This window comes from Staurois parvus, unplaced genomic scaffold, assembly GCF_062004578.1.
Source record: "Staurois parvus isolate SC_StPar_1 unplaced genomic scaffold, SC_StPar_1.0 ptg000153l, whole genome shotgun sequence".
NCBI classification, from domain to species: Eukaryota; Metazoa; Chordata; class Amphibia; order Anura; family Ranidae; genus Staurois; species Staurois parvus.
The window spans coordinates 23,314,541-23,339,398 of record NW_028317949.1 but is presented as its reverse complement, the minus strand read 5'-3'; the positions used below and the strand labels follow the sequence as shown (position 1 = coordinate 23,339,398).

The 24,858-nt window shown below is 42.0% G+C and overlaps 1 protein-coding gene across 2 annotated transcripts in view; it reads left to right on the top strand.

Annotated features, from left to right (window-relative positions):
- The window catches only part of PIGN (phosphatidylinositol glycan anchor biosynthesis class N), a 450,907-nt gene that overhangs the window by 317,959 nt on the left and 108,090 nt on the right, over positions 1-24,858 (top strand). For both annotated transcript variants that reach the window (XM_089674856.1, XM_089674855.1), the window contains 2 exons: positions 17,207-17,309; positions 19,733-19,835. In XM_089674856.1, the coding sequence (XP_089530982.1) occupies positions 17,207-17,309; positions 19,733-19,835 (206 nt within the window). The remainder of the gene's footprint in view (positions 1-17,206; positions 17,310-19,732; positions 19,836-24,858) is intronic.

The window sequence follows — 24,858 nt, the reverse complement described above, 5'->3', positions numbered from 1 at the left end:
ACGAGCTTGAGCTTCCGCAGACCTTCAGGGTACATCCTGTGTTCCATGTGTCTCTCCTAAAGCCATCCAGACCGGATCCTTTCCCGGACCGTGAGTCCAGACCTCCCGAGGCAGTCTCCGTAGATGGCCAGGAGGAATACGAAGTGGAGACTATCCTCAGTTGCCGACGGAGGGGGAACCAGACCCAGTTCCTGATAAAATGGAAGGGTTATGGCCCTGAGGAGAACTCATGGGAACCCGCCCAGAACATTCACGCTCCCCGGCTCATCCGGGAATTTTTACGTGGACACCCGCGGTGGAGAGATCAGTGGGGCTCCCGGAGGGTGCCCATTGGGGGGGGGCAGTGTCAGGGATCACGGCGCCGGAATCCTGCATCACGGCGCCGTCCCCCCGCGCATGCGCACTGGCGGCGAGCCGCGGCTGACAGGACGCCGCGCATGCGCAGTAGAGAGTCGAGGGCGCGCCTCAGGCGTCCAATGACAGCCGGGGGCGCGTCCCAGCCAGCCAATGACAGTGCAGGGCGCACTATTTAAAGATGCCCTGCACTGTCACCCATTGCCGCAAGGTCTTATGTGATCCTGGATACCTGCTCCTGTTCTGTGACCCTGTTTTCGACCCTGACTACGCTGCCTGCCCCTGTGTTTGACCCGGCTTGTCCTGACTACTCTGCCTGCTCCTGCGTTTTGACTCGGATATCCTGACTATTCTACGGACTGATTTACCTGGCTGACCCTGCATGTGACCTGACTACTCCTTGCCCGCTGATTTGGTACCCCGCTTACCCCCCACGGAACCACTATCCGTGCCACCCTGCTGGGGCCGTCATCCGCCTCATATCTGGCTCTCCCGGTACCTACACGCATCCCCGGAGGCCTTCCCAGCCGCTGGTGGGCCCGCCCGGAGGTCGTGACCTGGCCCGGGACTGTTTCAAGTCCATCCCCACCATCAGGGGCCCTGGTGAAGGCACAGCCCGGGCTTAGACCCCACGCTCTGGGTTGGTCTATCAGTTGGCAGCCGGAAGGCTCCGCCTGGCGGATCATAACACTGGGTAGCCCCGCCCCTTACATATTTAAGAACTGTCAGCCAGCAGAGCAGTCAGATGGCTGGGAACCAGCTTTGGGAGTGGAGCCTTTTTCTTTTTTTTGGGTAGCAGCGGCGGCGGGCATCGTGATTGACGTTGGATCTACTTCGGGGGACATTCTTTTAATTTTTTTTTCAGTAAAGGACTTGTCAAAGACTGTCTCCTGTCTTTTTTCACACTACACTTTTTACACTTACCACATGCTCATTCACATGGGGGGGGCCAGGATCTGGGGGCCCCTTGCTAAAGGCTTCCAGATTCCGATAAGCCCCCACCCGCAGACCCCCACAACCACCGGCCAGGGTTGTGGGGAAGAAGCCCTTGTCCCCATAAACATGAGGACAAGGTGCTTTGGGGGGGTGAGCCCCCCTGCCTCAAAGCACTCCCCCCATGTTGAGGGCATGTGGCCTGGTATGGTTCAAGAGAGGGGGTGGCGCTCGCTTATCCCCCCCTTTCCTTACCTACTGGGCTGCATGCTCAGATAAGTGCCTGGTATGGATCTTTTTATTTAAAATTTTGGCATGGGGGTTCCCCTCAAAATCTATACCAGCCCGAAGGGCTTGGTATGGATGGAGGGGGGACCCCACTCCATTTTTTTAAATAATTTTTTTAATTGCTGGCAATTCTTTCTTTTACATTCAGCTGTCAGTGGGGAACCCCGCTGACAGCTGAAACATTATTGCATGGTTTTCACTACTAAAATACCGCATGACTTAATAAAATAACTAATGCGGTATTTTAGTAGCATTTTTTGGTGACTTTTACTCGAATGCGGTAAGATACCACTTAGTGAATTGTGCCCAGTGAGCCTACTGACCCCGGCCCTCGGGCAATTGCCGAATGATTAGTTCGCCTCTGGCCCATAGATGGTGCTGAGTTCTTTTTCTGCCTAGTGTCCTACTCCGGTAGGTGGCGCTATAAACCCTACAATCACTATTAAAGGATAAGTTCCCCTTTCATAACATGTTACATATTACACCCATACCATATGTAACCTGGTACTGTAGCAACGGCCCTCACACCCCTCCCAATCCCCCTGTGAAGACAGCAAGCAGGGGATCTATTCCCCCGCTCGCACAATTTTAAAAATTTTCTGCCCAACCAATGGCATTCATTCTGTGAATGGGAAACTACAAGTACCGACAGCCTTTGCATCTGTCGGCTCTTAGTTCTTAATGAAATACCAGAGCGCTGTGGTAGTTCATTGATTCTTCCTGTCATTGTAAAGCTGTCTGCACGGTGTGCAGGCAGACAGCTTACACTGACAGTCTTTAGGAGTCCTGCATGGCACTAGCGATCTGCTTATGCTTTCCAGGCTCCTACATAAAAATTAGTAAATGTACATTTTTGTTCCATGCCAAAAAAAATGTGTATAATATATGAATATATATTTTTTTAAATGAACTTCTCTTTTAAGAAGAGCTGTGTCCATCGATGAACTTAGAGAGAAGGATTTTACAGTGAGTGACAAAAATCCAGTTTTTCATTACCAATATATTCTGTACATTTTTCTTGTTTATTTCATTTATGGCATTTCTAAAATTGTATGTTGTTGTTTGGTCTGGGCTGAATTTCTTGCTCCATAATGTACATTAGCTAAGGAGTTAGTCGGGGTCTAAAAATATTTTTAAAACATCGGTGAGTAGTATTGCATTAGGTACCAGAGATTTGCTGCTGTATATGTGTCTCATAAACTTGTATTAGAGCAGCCCTTTCATTTGCCAATATTTTCAGAATCCACTGCCAAAAATGAACTGTTCAGCTTATAACAACTTACTGGTACATAATCAGTGAACAAAAACTGCTTCAGTTTGTCCCCTGACACTTAGCTATTTCCCTTTTGCCTATCTTTCCTCTCACACAACATGGGAAATGGGAAGCCAGGCTGTCAATCAGCCTGTTCAAGGATACCACTGCCCTTCCTGTGACAGTCAGTGTTTCTTGCTCTCCACAGGGTAGTGGGCAAATGACAGGGGTCAGGTGGAAAGGTTAGAGAAAGAGATGAGGGCTTTGTTTTTGATTTTTGACAAAAGACAAAAAAAATTCATTTTAGTAACAGCTCTTTTTAATCAGCTTCGTTTGCACATTTTGTGGGACAGAGGAAAATGTTTTAAACAGCTGATGGTAGTGGATCATGAAGGTACCGCTGTATTAAGAAGCTTAGGGAAAGGTTCACTTTATGCAAATAAGGGCTTTGTATGCAGACTACAAGAGTAGAACATGTCATTATCGTTCTCAGAGGTTTATGTGAGTTTATATCATGATTACATTTGAAAAAAGAAGTAATAAATGTGTGTCATAGAAGAGAGAGGAAATAGTTTATGGATATGGTATACACATCTACCTATTTGCAGTAGTTTATAACATGCAATGGTGTCCCTCGATAACCGAAGAGCAGACATGTACAGTTCAATATTTTGAGAATCATTTTATAAAGTAGATAGCATGTAACTGAAGCAAGGGTAATTGTAATTAAAATTATGTTGGCCTTCTTTAAAAATGCTAGTTGCCTGGTGGTGGTTGACTTTTACACCACACAGTTCCTTATCTTTTTACCTCTGGTTCAGCAGTTCAAACGTCAGAGAATCTAAAGTATCAGCATTAAAGCCAGTATGCTAGCATTCTCAAAGGAGAGTTCAGCAATGGCAGCCTCCATAATCTCTCTTCCTTTTAGAGCCCAGTACACCTTGGTGCTTTAGTGTGTTGAATTAATGAAAACATTTTAATCTTGTGTCTAGGAAATCAATTACAGTGCAATGAATGGGCTGCGAATGCACCAAATGTTCCGAAGGTCAGACATGCACCATTTGTTTCAGTGCAAGGCAAAGTAGTACCTTACTATAGATACATACAGTATATGATGGGGTACACTGCAGCATGTGTCTTTTCCATTGAAAATGAATGCCACTGGAATGTACTGACGCATTAAGTACTGATGCGAAAGTTTAAGTGGTTGTAAACCTCAGACATGAAAAGTGAACAAAGCAGATCGCTCCTAACTAAGCTGCGCATGCCCTAAGCATGCACACTCCCACTATGGATGGACTACCATGTGCATACGTGAGATGACATCATTCTCCCACAGGTCAGCCAAGAGACCAAAAACCCATCATCCAAAAAATAGCCAGGGAACATGACAGTGACCTACAAGGGATATAACTGCCGCATCACTGGAATGAGGTGAGTATTTTTTCACTTTAGTTAATCATTTCATTCACCTTCTTTAAATTTTTCTATGTGAATGGAAACATGCAAGGTACAACGTGTTATTCCAGTTTGACTGCAAAAGTAAACTTAACCAACATTTTGATGTTTTCACCAGCCATCTGAATTTAGGGCCCTAAAACTGCCACTTAAAATATTTTTGTTTTTAAAAAGAATCTGGTTGCTTAAATACTCACAAATGACAAACCAAATATTTTAACTCATTCATAGACATTTGTGCCATTAGTTGCTATAAAACATCTATTTGAATGTAATTTTTAAATTTTTTATGGTAAATACCTGTGAGCTGCTATGTTCCAACTATAGTAATAATATCAGGGAAGAAGATTGATGCACTCATTACTCTGGTGTATTCACACTCAAAATTAAATAAATCAAAAAAAATGTGGTGTGCTATCTCATCATAAATAGAACCAAAAGCATTAGAAACACAGGGAAAGTCCAAGAAAATTTTTTTTCCAATACTAAACGTCCAATTCAGTATATGTTGTGTTATCATCCAGCAATAATCAACACCTTGCTTAACCACTTGCCGACCAGCCACTGTAGAAAAACAGCTACAGGGTGGCACCGCTGCGCAAAATCACGTTTTAAAACGTGATTTTGCAAAACAGGTAGGGGCGCGCGCGACCGCTCTACCCGCGCTGCCGATCGTGGCCGTGGGTGTCAATCACTGGGTTCCGGCTGGTCATTACCCACCAGGTCCCGGCGATTGCCGGCAAACAGTGACACAGAGCACAGCTGCATTGTTTACAATGCAGCTTTGCTCCCTGTCAGTTCCTAACACACTGATCCTGAGAGCGGAGTTTAGCTCTCGGGATCAGTGTGTTCCTGTGAAGTACACACTCCCCACCCACTAGTAAAACACTCCCCTTACACAGTTAACCCTTTGAATGAATAAAAATGTTAACCCCTTCCTCCCCAGAGTCATTAGTGCAGTGTCAGTGTTTTTTTTGCACTGATCACTGTATTGGTGTCACTGGGGATGTCAGTGACCCTAAGTCAGTTCCCCCCCCAGTGTCAAAATGTCTGCCGCAGTCCCACCATAAGTCGCTGATTACTGTCATAAATCCCTGATCACCGCCATAAGTTGCTGATCGCCGCCATTATTCGTATAAAAAAAATCCCAGTATATTTCCCGCCATTTGAAGACGCTATAACTTTCACGTAAACCAATTAATTTACACATATTGGGATTTTTTTTTTAGCAAAGACATGTAGCAGAATACATTTTGGCCGAAATATATGCCGAAATTTTATTTTTAATTTTTTTTACTGGACATGTTTTATAGCAAAAAGTCCAAAATATAGTTTTTTTTTCAAAATTGTTAGCCTTTTTTTTTTATAGTGCAAAAAATAAAAAACGCACAGGTGATCAAATACCACCGAAAGAAAGCTCAATTCGTAGGAAAAAAAGGACATAAATTGTAATCTGGGTGCAGTGTTGCACGATCGCGCAATTGTCAGTTAAAGTAAAGCAGCGACGTAACACAAACCGCTTCTGTAACTGCTTCCTGACCGCCCTGTAGCAGAAATACTGCTACAGGGCGGCATGGGTGCGCAAAATCACATATATATATATATATATATATATATATATATATATATATACATGATTTGTGCTCCTGTGGTTTTCACGGCCCTCCCAGATAGCGTCAGATTGCCCGTCAGTACACCAGTCATCACATTTAACCCCTTGACTGCCAGGAAGACGCTCATGCTCAATAAACCTCCATTGTAGTATAGTGTCTGAACGGATCAATATCTTTGATCAGATCAGCACTATACCAGCATTCACATTAGTTAAGCGTCCCCAAAAACTCAACGTTAGCGGGATCAGCCACGGCACCTGACAGCACCTGCATTTAGCCCCTGTGCTTATCCCCCCCTTCTCCCCCAGCAAGTGCAGTGTCAGTACAAGTGCAGTGTCAGTAGGTCACTGTCACTTGATACATTGCACACAAAACCGCAGTGTTCGCAGAATCAGGCCTGATCTCTGTTAGCACTTGCCGGTAAATTTTGATGACTCTCATATGCAGCAGAGTGCCAGTACTAGTGCCGCGCTACCTTTTGGTGAACTGGTGAGCACCAGAGGTTCTGTACATCTTGGTCTTTCACATACCTCTTAGATTGTAAGCTCCAAGGATCAGGGCCCTCCTAACTCTCTTGTATTGAACTGTATTGTTGCTGTATTGTCTCCCTTTATACTGTAAAGCACTGAGCAAACTGTTGGCGCTATATAAATCCTGTATAATAATAATAATAATAATACTACCAGTACTGCAGACTTGGTGACGTGGCGAGTCCCATAAGTCCAGTACAAACCGGTGCGGTGGCGAGCACAAGTATTGTCCCGCAGCCACCAAGAATTCGCACACAGGCCCATAGAGCTCCTAGTATCCTTCCGGATGTGCTTGCAAATCCCGATTGACAGCCCACAAATTCTGCAGCATCTGTACTTCCCCCATTCACTGCCCAACCTGGAATTCAGGTGGAAATAGCAAATTTAACTGCTCCCCTTGATTTTTGGAGCTGTTTTTCACTGAATATCTGTATGCATTGATTGTGGATCAAAGCAATTTATATGTACAACAATTTATCGCCGCCAACCCAAATTCAAACCTTGCCAGACCAGTTGCATGGAAACTCATTACAGTTTCCGAAGTTACATTTTTTGGGCCTAACCCTTGGTCCGCAGACCCGATTCATCATATGCCCGTGTTCTCTGCTGCCATGGCCAGGCATAGATATGAGAGTATAATGTGTTTTATGCATTTCAGTGACAATACACTCTGTCATGCTCGGGGTGACCCTGAATTTGACCGGCTCTACAAAATTCAGCCCCTCGCAAATCACCTTAACCAAAAATTTGCAGATGTCTATACTCCCCAGCAAAAAATCTGCATTGATGAGTTCCTGATTAATTTTTCTGGCCGCCTTCCATTCAAACAATTTCTCCCCAGCAAGTGTGCCAGATATGGGGTCAAGATGTAGAAGACCTGTGAGAGGGCAACAGGCTATACTTATAAGTTTTGGATTTACGAGGGAAAAGATGTGGCCCCCCCGGATGCCCAGACTACATGGGGAGCAGTGACAAGATAGTTTGGGACTTGGTGTCATCCTTTTTCCATATGGGGTACCACTTATACGTGGACAATTTTTATTCAAGCGTGCCACTATTTAGACATTTGTATAATCTTGGAACTGTTTGCAAGTGTGACCTAATGTGTACCCACCATTAGAAGTGGGTCAATGCAGGGAGGAATATTCTAATGGTGGGCATACCACACACTTTTTGTGGCAGAGATTTCTTCTCTATTTTTCAATCAGTCCACAGGCTGCATACAAAAAAAAAAGAACATAGCATATACACCCAACAAGGACCAGCGATCTACTGGTACATCACTGGACTTTGAATAGTTATACCAGGATGATGCCTACAGCTGCAGGCATAATCCTGGTATCGTTTTTTTCAGCCGGTGATTGGCTTTCATGTAAAAGCAATCCTAGTGGCTAATTAGCTGCAGGATTGCTTTTACAAGCAGCGGGATGTGATGCTCCCCTCCCCTGCTGCCTTCCTCGGCCTTCTCGGACAGAGTGGTGCCAATCATCCCTATAGTCTAAGAATTTGGAAGCTACCAGCATTTCATCACTTTAGTTTCGCAGGATATAGACAACGCCATTTGTAAATTGGGAAAGCATCTGATCACACCGATCTTTGTTTGATTAGATAATGTAAGGGAAGAGGAGATATCCAGAGTCTGATAGACCCCAGATTTCTTAAAAAAGAATATATGACAATGCCCATTGAAGTTATAGGGGATATTTGCATTCCCTGTGATAGCATTAAAAGTGATAAAAGAAAAATGAAAGGTACAGTGTAAAAAAAATTTTTAAAAATCAAAATAACTTAAAAAAATAACTCGCCCCTCCCATGCACGTACACCTGTGTGCACAAGCGTTGACCCTGTACCGGTATGTAAACAGTGGTTGCACCATACATATGAGGTATCGCCGAGTACTATGTGCCATAAAAAATTGTAGTACCCACCATTTTATTCACTAGGGTGTCTGCTTTAAAAAAATATATAATGTTTGGGGGTTTAAATTAATTTCCTAGCAAAAAATTCTGATTTTTTTTTCATGTGAACAAAAAGTGTCAGAAAAGGCTTGATCTTCAGGTGGTTAGAAGAGTGAGTGATGTGTGGCATAAACGTCTAATGTTGGGCATAAAACACCCCCACCCCCCAAAACGATCCCTTTTTGGAAAGTAGACACCCCAAACTATTTGCTGAGAGGCATGTTGAATCAATAGAAAAATTTATTTTTTTACCACAAGTTTTTGGAAAATGACAAAAATATTTTTTTTTACACAAAATTGTCACTTAAATGAAAATACATTCTGCTACTTCTCCCGAGGATGGGGGTAACACATGTGAGAGACGTTTTGGCAGTCTAGCCAAGTACAGGACCCCAAAATCCAATCAGCACCTTCAGGCTTTTAAAGGGCTTTATTTCCTCATTACACTTCCAGACTATCTATCACAGTTTCGGAGGCCCTTAAATGCCAGGGTAGCACTTAACCCCCCCCCCCCAAATGACCCCTTTTTGGAATGTAGACACCCCAAGGAATTTGATAAGAAGCATGGTAAGTATTTTGCAGATCTCATTTGTTGCCACAAGTTTTTGAAAAATGAAGAAAAAAAACGAAAAAAATATTTTTCTATTCTTTTTTTATATTTCAAAACCTTGAAAAAAATGAGATCTGCAAAATACTCACCATGCCTCTTTTTAAATTCCTTTGGGTGTCTAATTTCCAGAAAGGGGTCATTTTGGGGGGGGGGGGGGTTTGGTGCTATCCTGGTATGTCAGGGCCTTCGAAACTGTGATAGGTATTGAGGAAGTGAAATGAAGAAGTTAAGCACCTTCAGGCTTTCAAAGTGGTCATTGGATTTCAGGCTCCTGTATGTGACTAGGCTCCCAAAAAGCCTCACACATGTGGTATCCCCATACTCGGTAGAAGTAGCAGAACGTATTTTGGGGTGTAATTCCACACATACCCATGGCTTGTGCATGAAATAAATCATTTAAATGACAACTTTGTGTAAAAAAAAAAAAAAAAAATGTTTTTGTCATTTTCCAGAAACTTGTGGAAAAAAAAATAAATCTTACATGGACTCAGTATGCCTCTCAGCAGATAGCATATGGTGTCTGCTTTCCAAAAAGGTGGTCATTTGAGGGTGTTTGTATTATCCTGGTTAGAGATGAGCGAATCGAACCTGGCGAAGTGGAATTCGTTTTGAATTTCAGGAAAAATTCAATTCGCATCGAATCCGAATTTTAGCAAACTTCGGGTGCACGAATTGAATTTTTCCCGATCAGCCGGCAAAAGTGTCACTGCAGAGAGCTCCGCTATTTCTGACAGTTCTGACAGTTCATTTACAGCGGTTGAAACATTGTATCTATTTGTTTCCATTTAGGATACAGATGTTTTTATTCGGAAATAAATAGATACAATGTTTCAACCGCTGTAAATGTGAAGGAACTGTCAGAGAACTGTCAGAAATAGCGGAGCTCTCTGCAGATACACTTTTTGCTGTACTGGAATACTTCTTCTTTTCATTCTTCTTCTTCTTTTCATTCTTCTTCTTCTTTTCATTCTTCTTCTTCTTCTTTTCATTCTTCTTCTTTTCATTCTTCTTCTTTTCATTCTTCTTCTTCTTCTTTTCATTCTTCTTCTTCTTCTTCTTTTCATTCTTCTTCTTTTCATTCTTCTTCTTCTTTTCATTCTTCTTTTCATTCTTCTTCTTTTCATTCTTCTTTTCATTCTTCTTCTTCTTTTCATTCTTCTTCTTCTTCTTCTTTTCATTCTTCTTTTCATTCTTCTTCTTCTTCTTTTCATTCTTCTTCTTTTCATTCTTCTTTTCATTCTTCTTCTTTTCATTCTTCTTCTTTTCATTCTTCTTCTTTTCATTCTTCTTTTCATTCTTCTCATTCTTCTTTTCATTCTTCTTTTCATTCTTCTTTTCATTCTTCTTCTTCTTCTTCTTTTCATTCTTCTTCTTTTCATTCTTCTTTTCATTCTTCTCATTCTTCTCATTCTTCTTTTCATTCTTCTTCTCATTCTTCTTTTCATTCTTCTTCTTCTTCTTTTCATTCTTCTTCTTTTCATTCCTCTTCTTTTCATTCTTCTTTTCATTCTTCTTCTTCTTCTTTTCATTCTTCTTCTTCTTCTTTTCATTCTTTTCATTCTTCTTCTTTTCATTCTTCTTTTCATTCTTCTTCTTTTCATTCTTCTTTTCATTCTTCTTCTTCTTCTTTTCATTCTTCTTCTTTTCATTCTTCTTCTTTTCATTCTTCTTCTTCTTCTTTTCATTCTTCTTTTCATTCTTCTTCTTCTTTTCATTCTTCTCATTCTTCTTTTCATTCTTCTTCTTCTTTTCATTCTTCTTTTCATTCTTCTTTTCATTCTTCTTTTCATTCTTCTTTTCATTCTTCTCATTCTTCTTTTCATTCTTCTCATTCTTCTTTTCATTCTTCTTCTTCTTCTTTTCATTCTTCTTTTCATTCTTCTCATTCTTCTTTTCATTCTTCTTCTTCTTCTTTTCATTCTTCTTCTTCTTCTTTTCATTCTTCTTTTCATTCTTCTTCTTTTCATTCTTCTTCTTCTTCTTTTCATTCTTCTTTTCATTCTTCTTCTTCTTCTTTTCATTCTTCTTCTTCTTTTCATTCTTCTTCTTTTCATTCTTCTTTTCATTCTTCTTCTTCTTCTTTTCATTCTTCTTCTTCTTTTTATTCTTCTTCTTTTTATTCTTCTTCTTCTTCTTCTTCTTTTCATTCTTCTTTTCATTCATCTTCTTCTTCTTTTCATTCTTCTTCTTCTTTTCATTCTTCTTGTCATTCTTCCTCTTCTTCTTCTTGTCATTCTTCTTCTTCTTCTTTTCATTCTTCTTCTTCTTCTTTTCATTCTTCTTCTTTTCATTCTTCTTCTTCTTCTTTTCATTCTTCTTCTTCTTTTCATTCTTCTTCTTCTTTTCATTCTTCTTTTCATTCTTCTTCTTCTTCTTTTCATTCTTCTTTTCATTCTTCTTCTTCTTCTTTTCATTCTTCTTCTTCTTTTTATTCTTCTTCTTCTTCTTCTTTTCATCTTTTCATTCATCTTCTTCTTTTCATTCTTCTTCTTTTCATTCTTCTTGTCATTCTTCTTCTTCTTCTTCTTGTCATTCTTCTTTTCATTCTTCTTCTTTTCATTCTTCTTCTTCTCATTCTTCTTTTCATTCTTCTTCTTCTTCTTTTCATTCTTCTTCTTTTCATTCTTCTTTTCATTCTTCTTCTTTTCATTCTTCTTCTTCTCATTCTTCTTTTCATTCTTCTTCTTCTTCTTTTCATTCTTCTTCTTTTCATTCTTCTTTTCATTCTTCTTCTTTTCATTCTTCTTCTTCTTCTTTTCATTCTTCTTTTCATTCTTCTTCTTCTTCTTTTCATTCTTCTTTTCATTCTTCTTCTTCTTCTTTTCATTCTTCTTCTTTTCATTCTTCTTCTTCTTCTTCTTTTCATTCTTCTTCTTCTTTTCATTCTTCTTCTTCTTTTCATTCTTCTTTTCATTCTTCTTCTTTTCATTCTTCTTCTTCTTCTTCTTTTCATTCTTTTTCTTCTTCTTTTCATTCTTCTTTTCATTCTTTTCATTCTTCTTTTCATTCTTCTCATTCTTCTTTTAATTCTTCTTTTCATTCTTCTTCTCATTCTTCTTTTCATTCTTCTTCTCATTCTGCTTTTCATTCTTCTTCTTCTTTTCATTCTTCTTCTTCTTCTTTTCATTCTTCTTCTTCTTCTTCTTCGTCGTGCCCCGTGACTGCCCAAATGAGTGAAGTGTGCGGTGATTCTAAGATCGACGGCACTCATCTGCATGTCATACTGACTGACAGTATTATTTCTCTTCCCCAGCAGACTCCAAGGGCATTTAAATTAAAGGTACAGTGTTCTGCACTAATATAAAGGCTCTCTGAAGCCTAGAAACCCTTTAAATAAGTTAAATTCGTGGCGAATAAATTCGCATCGAATCGAATTTCTCCCGCAAATTCGGCGAATCAGCCGAATCGAATTTTTGAATAATTCGCTCATCTCTAATCCTGGTATTTTAGCACCTCAAGACGTGATGAGCAGTCAGAAAGTAAAAGCTGTGTAAATTCCATTATCTATACCATAGTTTGTAGACGCTATAACACAAAGCAATAAATATACACTTACTGGGATTTTTTTAACCAAAAACATGTAGCAGAATACATTTTGGCCTAAATTTATGACGAAGTTTTAGTTTTTTTGGATATTTTTTATGGCTAAAATGAGAAAATATTGTTTTTTTAAAAAATGTTTTTTTTTCTTAAAAAATGTTTTGTTTATGGTGCCAAAAATAAAAAAGTGCACAGGTGATCAAATACCTCCAAAATAAAGCTCTATTTGTGTGAAAAAAGGACATAAATTTCATTTATGTACTGTATTGCATGACCGTTCAATTGTCCGTTAAACTGGCGCAGTGCTGTATAGCAAAAAATTAGCTTAAATTATAGTATCTATACCATAGTTTGTAGACTCTATAACTTTCACACAAAGCAATCAATATACACTTATTGGGATTTTTTTACCAAAAACATGGAGCAGAATACATTTTGGCCTAAATTTATAACTTACTTTGAGTTTACTATATATTTTTTATAGCTGAAAGTAAAAAATATTGTTTTTATTCAAAATTTTTGGTCTTTTTTGTTCATAGTGTAAAAAATAAAAAGCGCACAGGTGATCAAATACCACTGAAAGAAAGCTCTATTTGTGTGAAAAAAAGGACGTAAATTTCATTTGGGTGCAGCATTGCATGACCGCGCAATTATCAGTTGATATTAGTGCAGCGCCGAATAGCAAAAAGAGGCCTGGTCATTAAGGGGGGTAAATCCTCAGGAGTGCAAGTGGTTAACTTGTGACCCCACTCCCTGCTCACCTTGACCATTGACCTATAGATTATAATAAGCCAAAAGTTCGCTTTATAAGGAAAATGTGTCTCCAAATTTCTGATCCGTGACGTGTTCCTTCCACGCATTATGCTTCTTTAAACTCCAGATCCATACAAAATAAAACAAAAACATACCATAGTGCAACACCGTTTTATATAACCAAAAATTTAATTTGTTACAGTATCCACTCATATTAAACAAATTATATGTAACTCCAAATTACAGTGAACACATGCATTACTCCACCGTGCCGACTATACTGTCTTGTTTCCCATCACTGGGTAGGTGCACCATGCACTCACACCTTCTTCCCTGACCAAACAAATAGGTCATACACATTTAGGGAAGAAACCAAATTCTGCTTATCCACTGCCGGTCCTTAGTAGCTACTTCATTAGTTCTGGCCCTTAAAGGGAACATGCTGTCGGATATCTAGTGGAATTAAGGTGTATATGAACAAAAATAAAGGGAATAGATCATAGTGCAACCCCATAAAATATGAACACTTTATTCAAATAGAAAATGCACTTACAAAAGTAATGAATCGAAAGCATATCACAGCCATCAATGAAAATGGTTCGTGCCGGTTTGGGCATGACCGAAAGTGACATCTCCAGGCTCCACCCCAGTTGCAGTTGTGCAATACTCTTTCCATTTTCGGATGATGGATTGAACAGTGTTCCATGAGATGTTCAAAGCTTGATATATTTTTATAACCTAACCCTGCTTTAAACATCTCCACAACTTTATCCCTGACCTGTCTTGTGTGTCTCTTGGCCTTCATGATGCTGTTTGTTCAGTATTGTTCTCTAACAAACCACTGAGGGCTTCACAGAACAGCTGTATTTATACTGAGATTAAATTACACACAGATGGACACTATTTACTAATTAGATGACTTCTGAAGGCAATGGATTCCACTAGATTTTAGTTAGGGGTATCAGAGTAAAGGGGACTAAATACAAATACTGCCACGTTTTTCAGATATTTATTTGTAAAAGATTTTGAAAACCATTTATCATTTTCCTTCCATGTCACAATCATGTGCCACTTTGTATTGACCTATCACATAAAATCCCAATTAAATATATTTATGTTTTTGGTTGTAACATGACAAAATGTGGAACGTTTCAAGGGTTATGAATACTTTTTCAAGCACTGTATACTGTTTAAAACCCAGCAAGGCATTGTCTCGCCATTCTCTACACATACTTAGTTACTTTCTATTCTCAGCACTGTGCCTAAAATCAGAGCCAGACCGATTAGGTGGACAGCTTTAAGATTTACTGTTTGCTGAAGGATGAAAAAAGCAACAGGAATGACACAAGCTGTTCTGAGGGAACCCAGGTTAGGGATGGAGAAAAAGAAAACCATGGAAGGTGACAGGACAAACTCTGCTGTCAAGGAGACACAAAAGAGCAAAATAGTTAAAGTGATACTAAACCTAAAATCTTTTTTTACCATAATGTATTGCATTATGGTAAAAAAAACGTTTTATTGTTGTCTGTCCTCCCCCTTCCCTATGTGAAGGGGTAAAGAGGGGAGAAGAGATCCAGCATATGGCTGCATCTCTTCTCCCCTCTTGTCCTCTTCACACAGAGACTCGAACAGCAACAGGTGCCATTGGCTCCTGCTACTGTCAATCAAAGTCAGAGAGAAGGAAGTAGGTCCCGCTGTGTGTATATATGGCTCCATAGACACGCAGCGTGGAAGCGAGTAGACAATGTGTGGACCCCTAGCAAACTGCTTGCTATGGAGACACACGAAGAAGAGAAGGAGCTGAGATCGCCGGAAGGGGACTCAAGAAGTTGAGGATCCGGGCAGCTCTTTGCAATCCCATTTATAAACCTCATTAACATGTTTATTTTAATTTGTTTTAAAATAGAGTTTGGTAGCACTTTAAACTTACAAGGATAATGTCTTATCTTATCTCCCTGATGTTCTTTCCTTTCTCCCTGATTGCTGCAACCTGTGAACTAAACTTGCAGCACTGTAAGGGTCCACTGGGCTTAAGAAATGGAATGGTTTCCTTGGCAGAAAAAAAAAAAAACGATCATATAGAGCATTTTTGTACAGAGGAAGTATAGTGTCACTGTGTATGCAGCCTGGCAGAGGTTTATACAGTATTTCACAGAAATGACTAAACACAATTACATATCTTTGGGCAAAAAGTCTCTTCACTGATGTACATTTCAGTTTTGTATTTGTCTGTTTTCTGGAGCTCAACTATAGGACCCATCTGCATTGCTGAAATGCATTAACATGCATTATGTCACAGTTTAAAGTGTGTTGCTTTAAGCCAGCTCATTGAAAACAATGGGCTGCCTATGCACCAAAATGTCCCTCGAATTAGACATGCCAAAAAATTTTCAATGCACTGCAGTGCACTGATGCCTTGGTGTGTTGGGATAGCATTGAGAATGAATGGCACACCAATGCATGTAATGGGCTGCCATGAGTTACAGCAATGCAAAAGTGTGAATGGATCCTTGTGGATTTGTAGTCTGCAGTTATTTGCAGCGAATACAAAGGTATTTCAGAAATAAGCCTCAAAAGCAATGAAAACATTTGGTTCCACACTCGCATATTATTTCCATGACATTCTCACTAATAACAGGTGTAGACAGTCCCCAGAATCAGCATGTAGCCAACCAAACTGGCATACCAATTCTTCACTTACAATCCTGTTTGGTTGTTGTCAGGATCCATCGCGACGCATGGGTCTACACATGCGTAGGTGTCTGCCGAGACGTATAGGTGGCAGGGCACTAGGACCCAGGCGCACCCGTCGTCTGGACAGTACTAGGCAGGCACTGGGACCCAGGCTACGCCTGTCAGGTGCAGGGCGGGCTATTTAAACTAGCCCTGCACAGACACTTGTTGCCGAATGGTCTTTGTATCCTGTTACCTGTGTGTGAGTACTTCTGATCTGTATTGTTTGACCTTGTTGCCTTCTCCCGTCCTGACCCCTTGGCTTGCCTGACTCTGCTCCTGGATGTTCCCGTTTAGATCTGACCTCCTGGTATTGACCCTGCGTGTGACCCGACTATCCTTTGCCTACCGTTTTGTACCTTACCGATCCGCTTGTTACCGACCCAGCCTGTATGACTCTGATTTAGCTCATCAATCCACCCACCCCGCAGGGATCACTAGGCTCCCTTACATCAGACTCATAGCTCTCTGGAGCCCCTGTCAGACTCCTCTACCCCTGTTGGAGATACCTGGTAGTTGCGACCTGGTACCGGAGCGCTCCAAGTCCATCCCCACCATCAGGGGCCCTGGTGAACAAGTGCTCCGGTGCTTAGACTCCGCACTCTGGGGAGGCTCTACCAGGGGACTGATAGAGGTGCTGTCAGGCGGTCCGTTACAGTTGTAGATTTAGCTGTTACTAATAATGAGACAGGTCCTCTTTAAATGACATCTCAACATGCAATATATTTTGCTTCTTGTTTCTCTACCAGCATATTGTGATAACCAGATCTGCAAATAACATTAGCCTGGCATTTGCCTGAAATAGAACAAGTATGGTGTCCTCACTACACTTTCTCCTGAAGTTACAAAGCAATTAGTGTGTAAAAACATGGTATAATCACATTAAATGGAATGTGGTATGCCTCATGCTGTTAGGCAAGCATGATTTAAAGAGACAGCTCTGTCCTCTTGTCCCTGAAAGGTATGAAACAATTTCACTGTATTTATCTGATTTCCCATATGTTTTCTATCAGCTTAGTCCACTTGGCTGAGGTTAGAACAAGCAAATAAGGATAACCGACAGAATGCAGTGAGATTTATAGCCAGCCTTTTGTTTAATTGGGATCTGCATAATGTTTGGCAGGGAAGACGAAATGAAACGTGATGTGATCTAATAACATGGTTCTCATCTTCTGTCTTTCAGTTTTTTCATTGGTTGCACCATTACTTAGTACCACGTTCCTGTTCCAGCGGCTCCTGAGCATTTTTCTTTCTTTTATGTCCTCCTATATTCTCTTCAGCACAGGGTATTATCTTTTTTTTCTTATCCCTGAATTGTTCATTTTTATGTATATAAAATCAATTATTTGTTTCATTAGCTATGTATGATACCATTTTACCAGAGCAATGCCATATGATGAGGGATGCATTACTACTTAAATTATACCAGGTTAAAAGAGAAGTGCTGTGATACAAATGCTAGAAAAGAGCAATATCTGGATCCTACTCACCTCCCTACTAACTGTTAATAATGCAGTGTTGTTCACTCTACAACATTTGTGTGCTCTTCTGTTGCTCACAGAAATACATCCCTCAAATGAACAGATAAGGATTTCATATTGCTTGTTTTGGGTTGATTAGAACATCAGAAGAGCATGCACTACACATTCTGTCATGTGGGAGTTTTGTAGAGCACAGTTTACAGCTATCAACTGCTTAAAGAGTCACCAAACAATATCTTTATTCTCCAAATATAATCTACTTAAAGGAGGAGTACAGCCAAAGCTCTTTTGGTTGTACTTTTCCTGTGAATCACAGGAGTGCAGTTCGTTCTGCACTCCTGTGACCTGTTTTCAGCTGACAGCGGGCTGAAGCGTGCTGTCGGCTGACGTCACTCAGCCGGTCTAGACTGGGGAAAGATCCAACTTTAAAGTCAGGATCCACCTCAGAGTCTGGAGCGGCACGTGGTGCAGATTCTCAGCGAGCCTCTGAGAGCCTGAGCCAGCTGCTTCCTCCCCCTCCATAGCCCTTCGTTCCAGTGAGCGCTGGGGGGGCAGAGTAGACAGTGGTGACTGACAATGGAGAGGAGAACTCAGCGATTAGCAGTCATGTGATCGCTAAGTTCTCACACTTAGAGCCAACGGGGGACAGATGCAGCATCAGACCCATACTTCTCTTTTAATGGCCCTGTAATTTATTTTTCATGAAATAGTTGCTTCTGTTTGTTTGGAATGAGCAGGGCACATTAGTAGCAGGCATGTGCAAGACTCTATGCACACTACAATTTCCATAGCCCCTAGTCCATCTTGGGGAAAAAAAGGGTGGCTACATTCTTACATACAATAAGACCATGGAGAACAAACATGACCACACTCTAACAGGAAGTCAGATCATTGGAATTTGGAGGAGGCTGAGAGCTATAGAAAGGTACTTTATGAAAACATACTAGAATATATACCGTTGTTTTTTAAGCCAGAATTTAGGGTCAGTTTATCAATATGGGATGTTGCCTCTCATGTATTTCTACCCCTGGCTGAGGGTCTGCTAAGGACTTGAGTTGAATTCTTTCCAGTGACTAGGATGGTGCCTGCATCATTTGAGCCTCTTGGAAGGCAGAGCTATGCACATTCGCCCCAGGAACACATTGATTTTTGCTTTTAAAACTGTCATTATTGTATGGCTATGATTTTGGAACAAATAATTTCACCACCCAAGAAATGTATTTATTTATTGTAAATTGTCATTGACTCTCATATGATAGCAGTAATTCACGCTTTGGCCTCATTCACACGGGACCTACATACCCTTATGCCTGTGAGGGGCTGTGTTTACCCACATGGGAATGCACGGGTGTTCTGTATAGAGCCGTGTGAATGAGGCTTAAATGTTAACCTTTGTCAAGCCCTACTCCTAATCTATAACCCTCAACCTCATCCATAACTGTAACCCAGCCTAACCCTAAATGTAACCCTAAAACTAAATTTAATATTTAATATGTAAGAAGAATCTTTTAATAGCCTTAATCGTAATATTGATATTACTTGTGCACTGCAGATTTTTTTTTTTTTTTTGGCACAACAAAGTTTGTAATAATAATATATTGGTAGCAGACATGTTGGCTTTGGCTTCTGTAAATCAAGAAAAACAGAGGGCAACATTTCCTTTATTTTCTTACTTATTTTCTAATCATGATCACTTTTCTGCATAATTTTATGGTATTGTAAAATATAGCATTGATTTGAAGGCTTTCATGTTTTTCTGAAGCTGAATTCTGTAAAGTTTATTTAATTTTGTATTTAATATTTGCTTGCTTGTTTTTCTATTGTACAGTTGAAGCCAAAAACCAGGAATTTTATAAAATCCACCCTTGCAGTGTTAAATACTTGTTATGTCTAAAGAATAAAGTGCAGGCTGTGGTACTTACCGTACACCTCTGCTCCAAACTGCTTTGATGTTCTGCTCCTTTGCCTGAAGCTCTGGTTTGTGGCAGAACATTGGTATCATCATGTACAATGCAGAGACATTAAATCTGTAATGTATGCTGAGTGAACTGGAGTGCTGCAAAGCAAAATCAGTATTTACACCTTATTCATGCACCCTAGACATTATGAATATTTAACCCTTGCAGTGTGGGGGCCCACTGCAAAGGAAGATTTTTTTAAATACTAGTTCATTTTTTTGTTTTTGTACAGGATATGTTGATGCTTTTTCATTTCATTTCTTGATTTAGGTATGAGGCCTTTTTCCCTGTGGCTCTTTCCTGCTTGATGTTTGTATGGATATTTGTAGAGCAAGAGGCATTAGTAAAGCAAGGCCTTTCTTTCAAACAAAAGGTAAACTTTTTTAGCATTTATGCATTTCCTTTGGTTTTGTTATTTAAAAATCACATTTCTCTTACGTTCATTGACGGACACATCTGCTTCTTCTTTATCAAGCAGGGTTTTATAGCCCCACCTGCAGGAGTAGGAGAATAGGCAGAAAAAAAGACTCGGCACCTCCTATGGGCAGTCCTCTCTGGGCATAAAACCCCCTCTCTGTTATAGGCCTCCAGTGGTCTTGGACGGTGGCCATTTTGTTGCTATCAGGGCTCCCAAAGAGCAGTCTAGAAAAAAAAGAGAAAACGCTTTCACTGGTGCTGGGTTCTGTGCTGCACTACTTTGCCTGGGAGCATCAGCACTATTGGCCCCTGCCGTAGTTGTCTTGGGCCCCATCTCAGAAAGGGGCTGGAGCCCACCAGGGGTCCCTGGAGGGGGCTTTACAGCCTGGGTGGTGATGGTGCACCCTCCTGGCCTGTTGTGGCCAGGAACGTGTGTTCCTCTGCCAGCGAGCATTAGTGGACCCATGGGCTGCCACCCTACGGAGGCTTTCGCGGGGGCATCTGCTGTGGTTCAGTCTTTGGTGAGCACCAGCTGGCTAAATCTGCTGTGTTTTTCCCTCACCACCCATATTTTGACAAATTGGTCTGCCAAGACCTGGGTCGTCCGAGGTGTCCGTTTGCACTCCCTTAGGGATTTGTGGTACGCTAACCCTTTAGTAAGCTCTTCTGTAGGATTGGATTGCTCTGCTGGTGGTGGATCCACCTATCTCCCAGTCATGGTGATCCTGATTGAGGAGTCCCTCTCCTTAAAGGACCCTGCGGATCTTAGGACGGAGATGATAGTCTGGTATATTCTCACCATCGCCAGGTCTGTGCTCTGGCCTGTGTTGGCCATGGCCCTAGTGATTCCAATGCTGACCAAATGGGCCATGTTTTTGCTACAGGCCTTTACTTTTTGCCTGATGCCTCACGCATCTGTGGAGCAAATGGACATGTGATGACATGTTCCTTTACGCAGCCCCTTTTCTCTCCAAACTTTTTGTCTCGGCAGTGGTTTTGACAGGGCCCTTTAGCACAAATGTTGATCAGCTGACCTGTCTTCCAAGCAGGCCCTGGTGAATGGCAAGTGTTCCTTCCTCCCTTGGACTGCAAAGGGAGGGGATCAGCGTGGGATGGCTGGACCGACTTCTCTGCATGCGGGCAGCTCTTTCATTCCCCAGGGTCCTCAACAAGGGCTCCAAACTTTTCAAGTCTCCTCTGGACTCTCTAAGCTCATGGATGAGTCCTCCTCAGCAGGAGAGGTTGCCCCCAGTCCTTTCCAAGGTGTAGTGTCGCTTTCGTTGGTTTCCAGGCCTATGGCCTTCCATCATTCCTGGCAAGTGGGCCCTCAAAATCAATTTTTTCAGACCCCTAAATAGAATTGGTACCTTTCTGCCGGTTGAGTATTTTTTCCCTCCCATCTATGGCTCTCGCCGGTTTGTTTGCAGACTCTGTAAGTGACTGTGCAGGATTGCTCCTTTGAGGAGTGATTGTTCCAGTGCCCGAGTCTGGGTGTTTCTGGTGCTCTTATGATCTGTTCACAGTCCCCAGAATGGCCGATGTTTTCCCACCCCATGACCTCAGGGCCTTGGGCTCTTCTGTGGGTTCACAGGTTGAAGATGGAACCCAGTCACTCGGTGCTGACCTTCGTCCCCTGGCTTCCATGGTCTTGAAGGACTCTAATCTTGCACATTCCCGGCTGTGAGGGACATCTGCGTTTCCTAAGCTTGGCTACTGGGGATGCATAATGTCAAAATGTGGCACTGCCCTCCGGTCCGCCCTTCGCTCCCTGGGGGTTTACAAAGGTCTTGGTTACGTCCTTGCCTAGACAACAAGAGATTGTTGTGATTGTTTACATGGATCTCTTGTTCCTGCGGGCATTGACTTGCTCATCCCTGTTGGACAGTGGGGATTTCACCATGTGTTTCCTCCAGGACTTCGGGAGGATCATGAACCTCAGCAAGACTGTATTGACCCTGTCCAACTGCTGAGAGTATTGGGGGAGTATTCAGAACAGGTCACGGTGTTCCTCTTGCCGGACAAACTCCAGAAGCTCTGGTGTGTGGTCCGGTACCTCTTGGCTTGCAGGCAACTCTTCATGCTTTTTTGCATGCAGGTTTTTAGGCCTGATGATAGCTACCTTCAAGGCAGTTCCATACCAGAACACCACAGAAGGAAATCCTATCCAAGTGAAACAGGTCTCCAGTTACCTTGGACATTCTCCTGGAGCGATCTACAAGGGCCCCCTTCTCTGGTGGTTGTAGGGTCCAGCCCTCCGGACCAGAAAGTCTTTCCCATTCGCTGGACTGTGGTCACGACAGATGCCAGCTAGTCGGGCTGGGGTGGAGTCCTGGGATTGGACTCAGCTTAGGGTCGCTGGACTCCGGAGAAAGCTTGCCTGCCCATCAGTGTTGTGGAGCGTCTGGTGATCTGGGAGTCGATGACACATGGATGGAGCATCTATAGTATTTACTGTTCAGATTCTAGTCAGGCAACACCTCCACGGTGGCATGTGTCAATCTTCTGGAAGGCACAAGGAGCGCAGCAGCGGCACCAAAAGGCCCCAGTCTATGATGGACGGGAAGGTTTGTTCCAGCTCTGTCCACCGATTGGTCTAAGGCCCTAGGGTTTCATCCTCGCTCTTTCTTAGTGAGTCTGGTGTTGGTCTTCCTGCAACATGGCATGGATCAGCAGCTTGTTTTGAGCAAGAACAAAGGTCAGGGGTCTGCTCTGGCTGTTTTCTTTCAGAGTCCCTTGGTCACACAGCTTTTTTTTTTTTTTCTGGTCCACATTTTCATTCATAGGGTTTGACATGTGGTGTCCCCTGTGTGTTACCCATTGTCACTGGGGGACAAAAATTTAGGGTTGTCTGCTCTTCCAAAGCCTCCTTTTAAGAGCATCTGGGATATTCCCTTGCTTATGCTCTCGCTGGAAATTTCCTTCCTAGTCGCTATTACTTCGGCAAGAGAGGTTCGGACTTGGTGGCTTTGTGCTGTACGCCACCTTATCTGATTTTACACAAGGAAAGTTTGGTTCTGCGACCCTCCCCCACCTATCATCCGAAGGTGGGGCCAGATTTTCACTTGAATAAGGACATTGTCCTTCCTTCTGTGTGTCCTCAGCTGTCGCATCCTAAGGATGTGGCTTTGTACTCCTTGAACGTGGTTCATGTGATTTGCGTGTACCTTTCTGTGACTTCTGCTTTTTGGAGACCTGATCTTCTTTTTAGTGCTCACGGATGATCTGATGAATGGCATGGCAGCTTTTCTCTACCACTTTTTCCTAATGGCTTTGGTAGTCGTTTGTGCAGGCATTTGCCATTAGAGGGCAGGAACCTCCTTTCCCTTCCCTTATCACACACACCACCAGGGCGGTTAGCGCCTCCTGGACGTTCCAACCTCAGGCATCTGTTTTCTCATGTTTGCAATACGGCAACCTGGTCTTCTGTGTTTGTTTACTGACTTCTATACGATTGATGTGTTGGAATCCCCTGATGCTTGTTTTGTCCGCTAAGTTTTTTAGGTGGCTGTTTAGGACGCTCAGGCACCCCTTGGGGTGACTTAGAGTGTTGGCATGTTGCCCTGTGTGTTTTCTTCATTAGTTGGTTTGCCCACCGCTTGCTGTGGCACTGCTTGGGGACATCCCTTCTTGATCATGGATAAAGAAGCAGCAGCTGTGTCTGTCAATGAATGTAAGAGAAAATGGGATTTTTTGTTACTCACCGTAAAATCTTTCACTGAATTTATTGAATGACACAGCTCCCAACCCTCTATGGCGCTTCTTCTTTGCTATAGGCCTCCAGTCACAAGCAGTGTCAGAGAGGGGGTTTTATTCCCAGAGAGGACTACCCATTGGAGATGCAGAGTCTTTTTTTCTGCCTAGTATCCTACTTCTGTAGGGGCTATAAAACCCTGCTTGGTCATGGATAAAGCAGCTGTGTCAGTCAATGAACTCAGAGAAAGGGATTTTACGGTGAGTAATGAAAAATCCTATTTGTGTAACTTTATCTTTAAGGCAAACCTGTCCTGTACTTGCCCTATAGATATTGGTTGCACCAGGCACCCACTAACCGTTGTGGGACACATGGCCCAGGTCCCAGTGCCATGATCTTCCACATTATCAGAACTCCAGCTTCAAACTAGGGTTGCCACCTTTCCTTTAAGCCAAACATGAAAACTTTAGTGGCACACAGCAATTTTTTTTATTTTTGAGAGGGAACACTGGGGACTGTGGTATAAAGGGGAACTCTGATGTTACGGGGTTTCTGCTCACTTTTCATCCACAATCTATCTGCCAGCTGTTTGGCTTCAAATTTCCCACCCACACATCCCTTTTCTGAGGCATAGCACACCAGGGATTGGAGTGTGCATGGGCAGACACAGAGGGGTAGGGACAGAAGGAGGCGGAGAAGATCAAGCCCTCTCTCCTCTCCTGTCCCTGTGTGTGAGAGAGTGCTACAGACACTTACCTTAGACCACTGCAGCCAGCCGTCCGAAAGGCTGGTGATTAGAGTGTGTACAGGCACACCCAGCCCGTGAGCATGCATATGCCATCGATAGTTTTTGTACCCGGTTTCTTGAGGAGCCTGTCTGAATAATGTATATCAATAAAAACCAGCGCAAACCCACATAATCAATTGCATTACTCAACTTATTAAACAAACTTAAATTAATTAAATAATTAAATAATAAATCAATTAATGCAAATAATTTAATAAGTTTGTTTAATAAGTTGAGTAATGCAATTGATTATGTGGGTTTGCGCTGGTTTTTATTGATATAAGTTTTTTTGGTTTTTGCACCTGTGTACAGCAGCATCTCACGGGGAATTGTGTGTTTAATAGGAGAGTCCTGGGCGCTGAGGTTTTGGCTTTTTTACATGTCTGAATAATGTGTCTGGTTTCAGGTGTCCTGAAACCCAGAAACGTGATTCAAAACCCTGACTGTCTGGGTGGATCCTGCACAGGTGGCAACCCTACTTCAAACTTAGACATAGTTCAT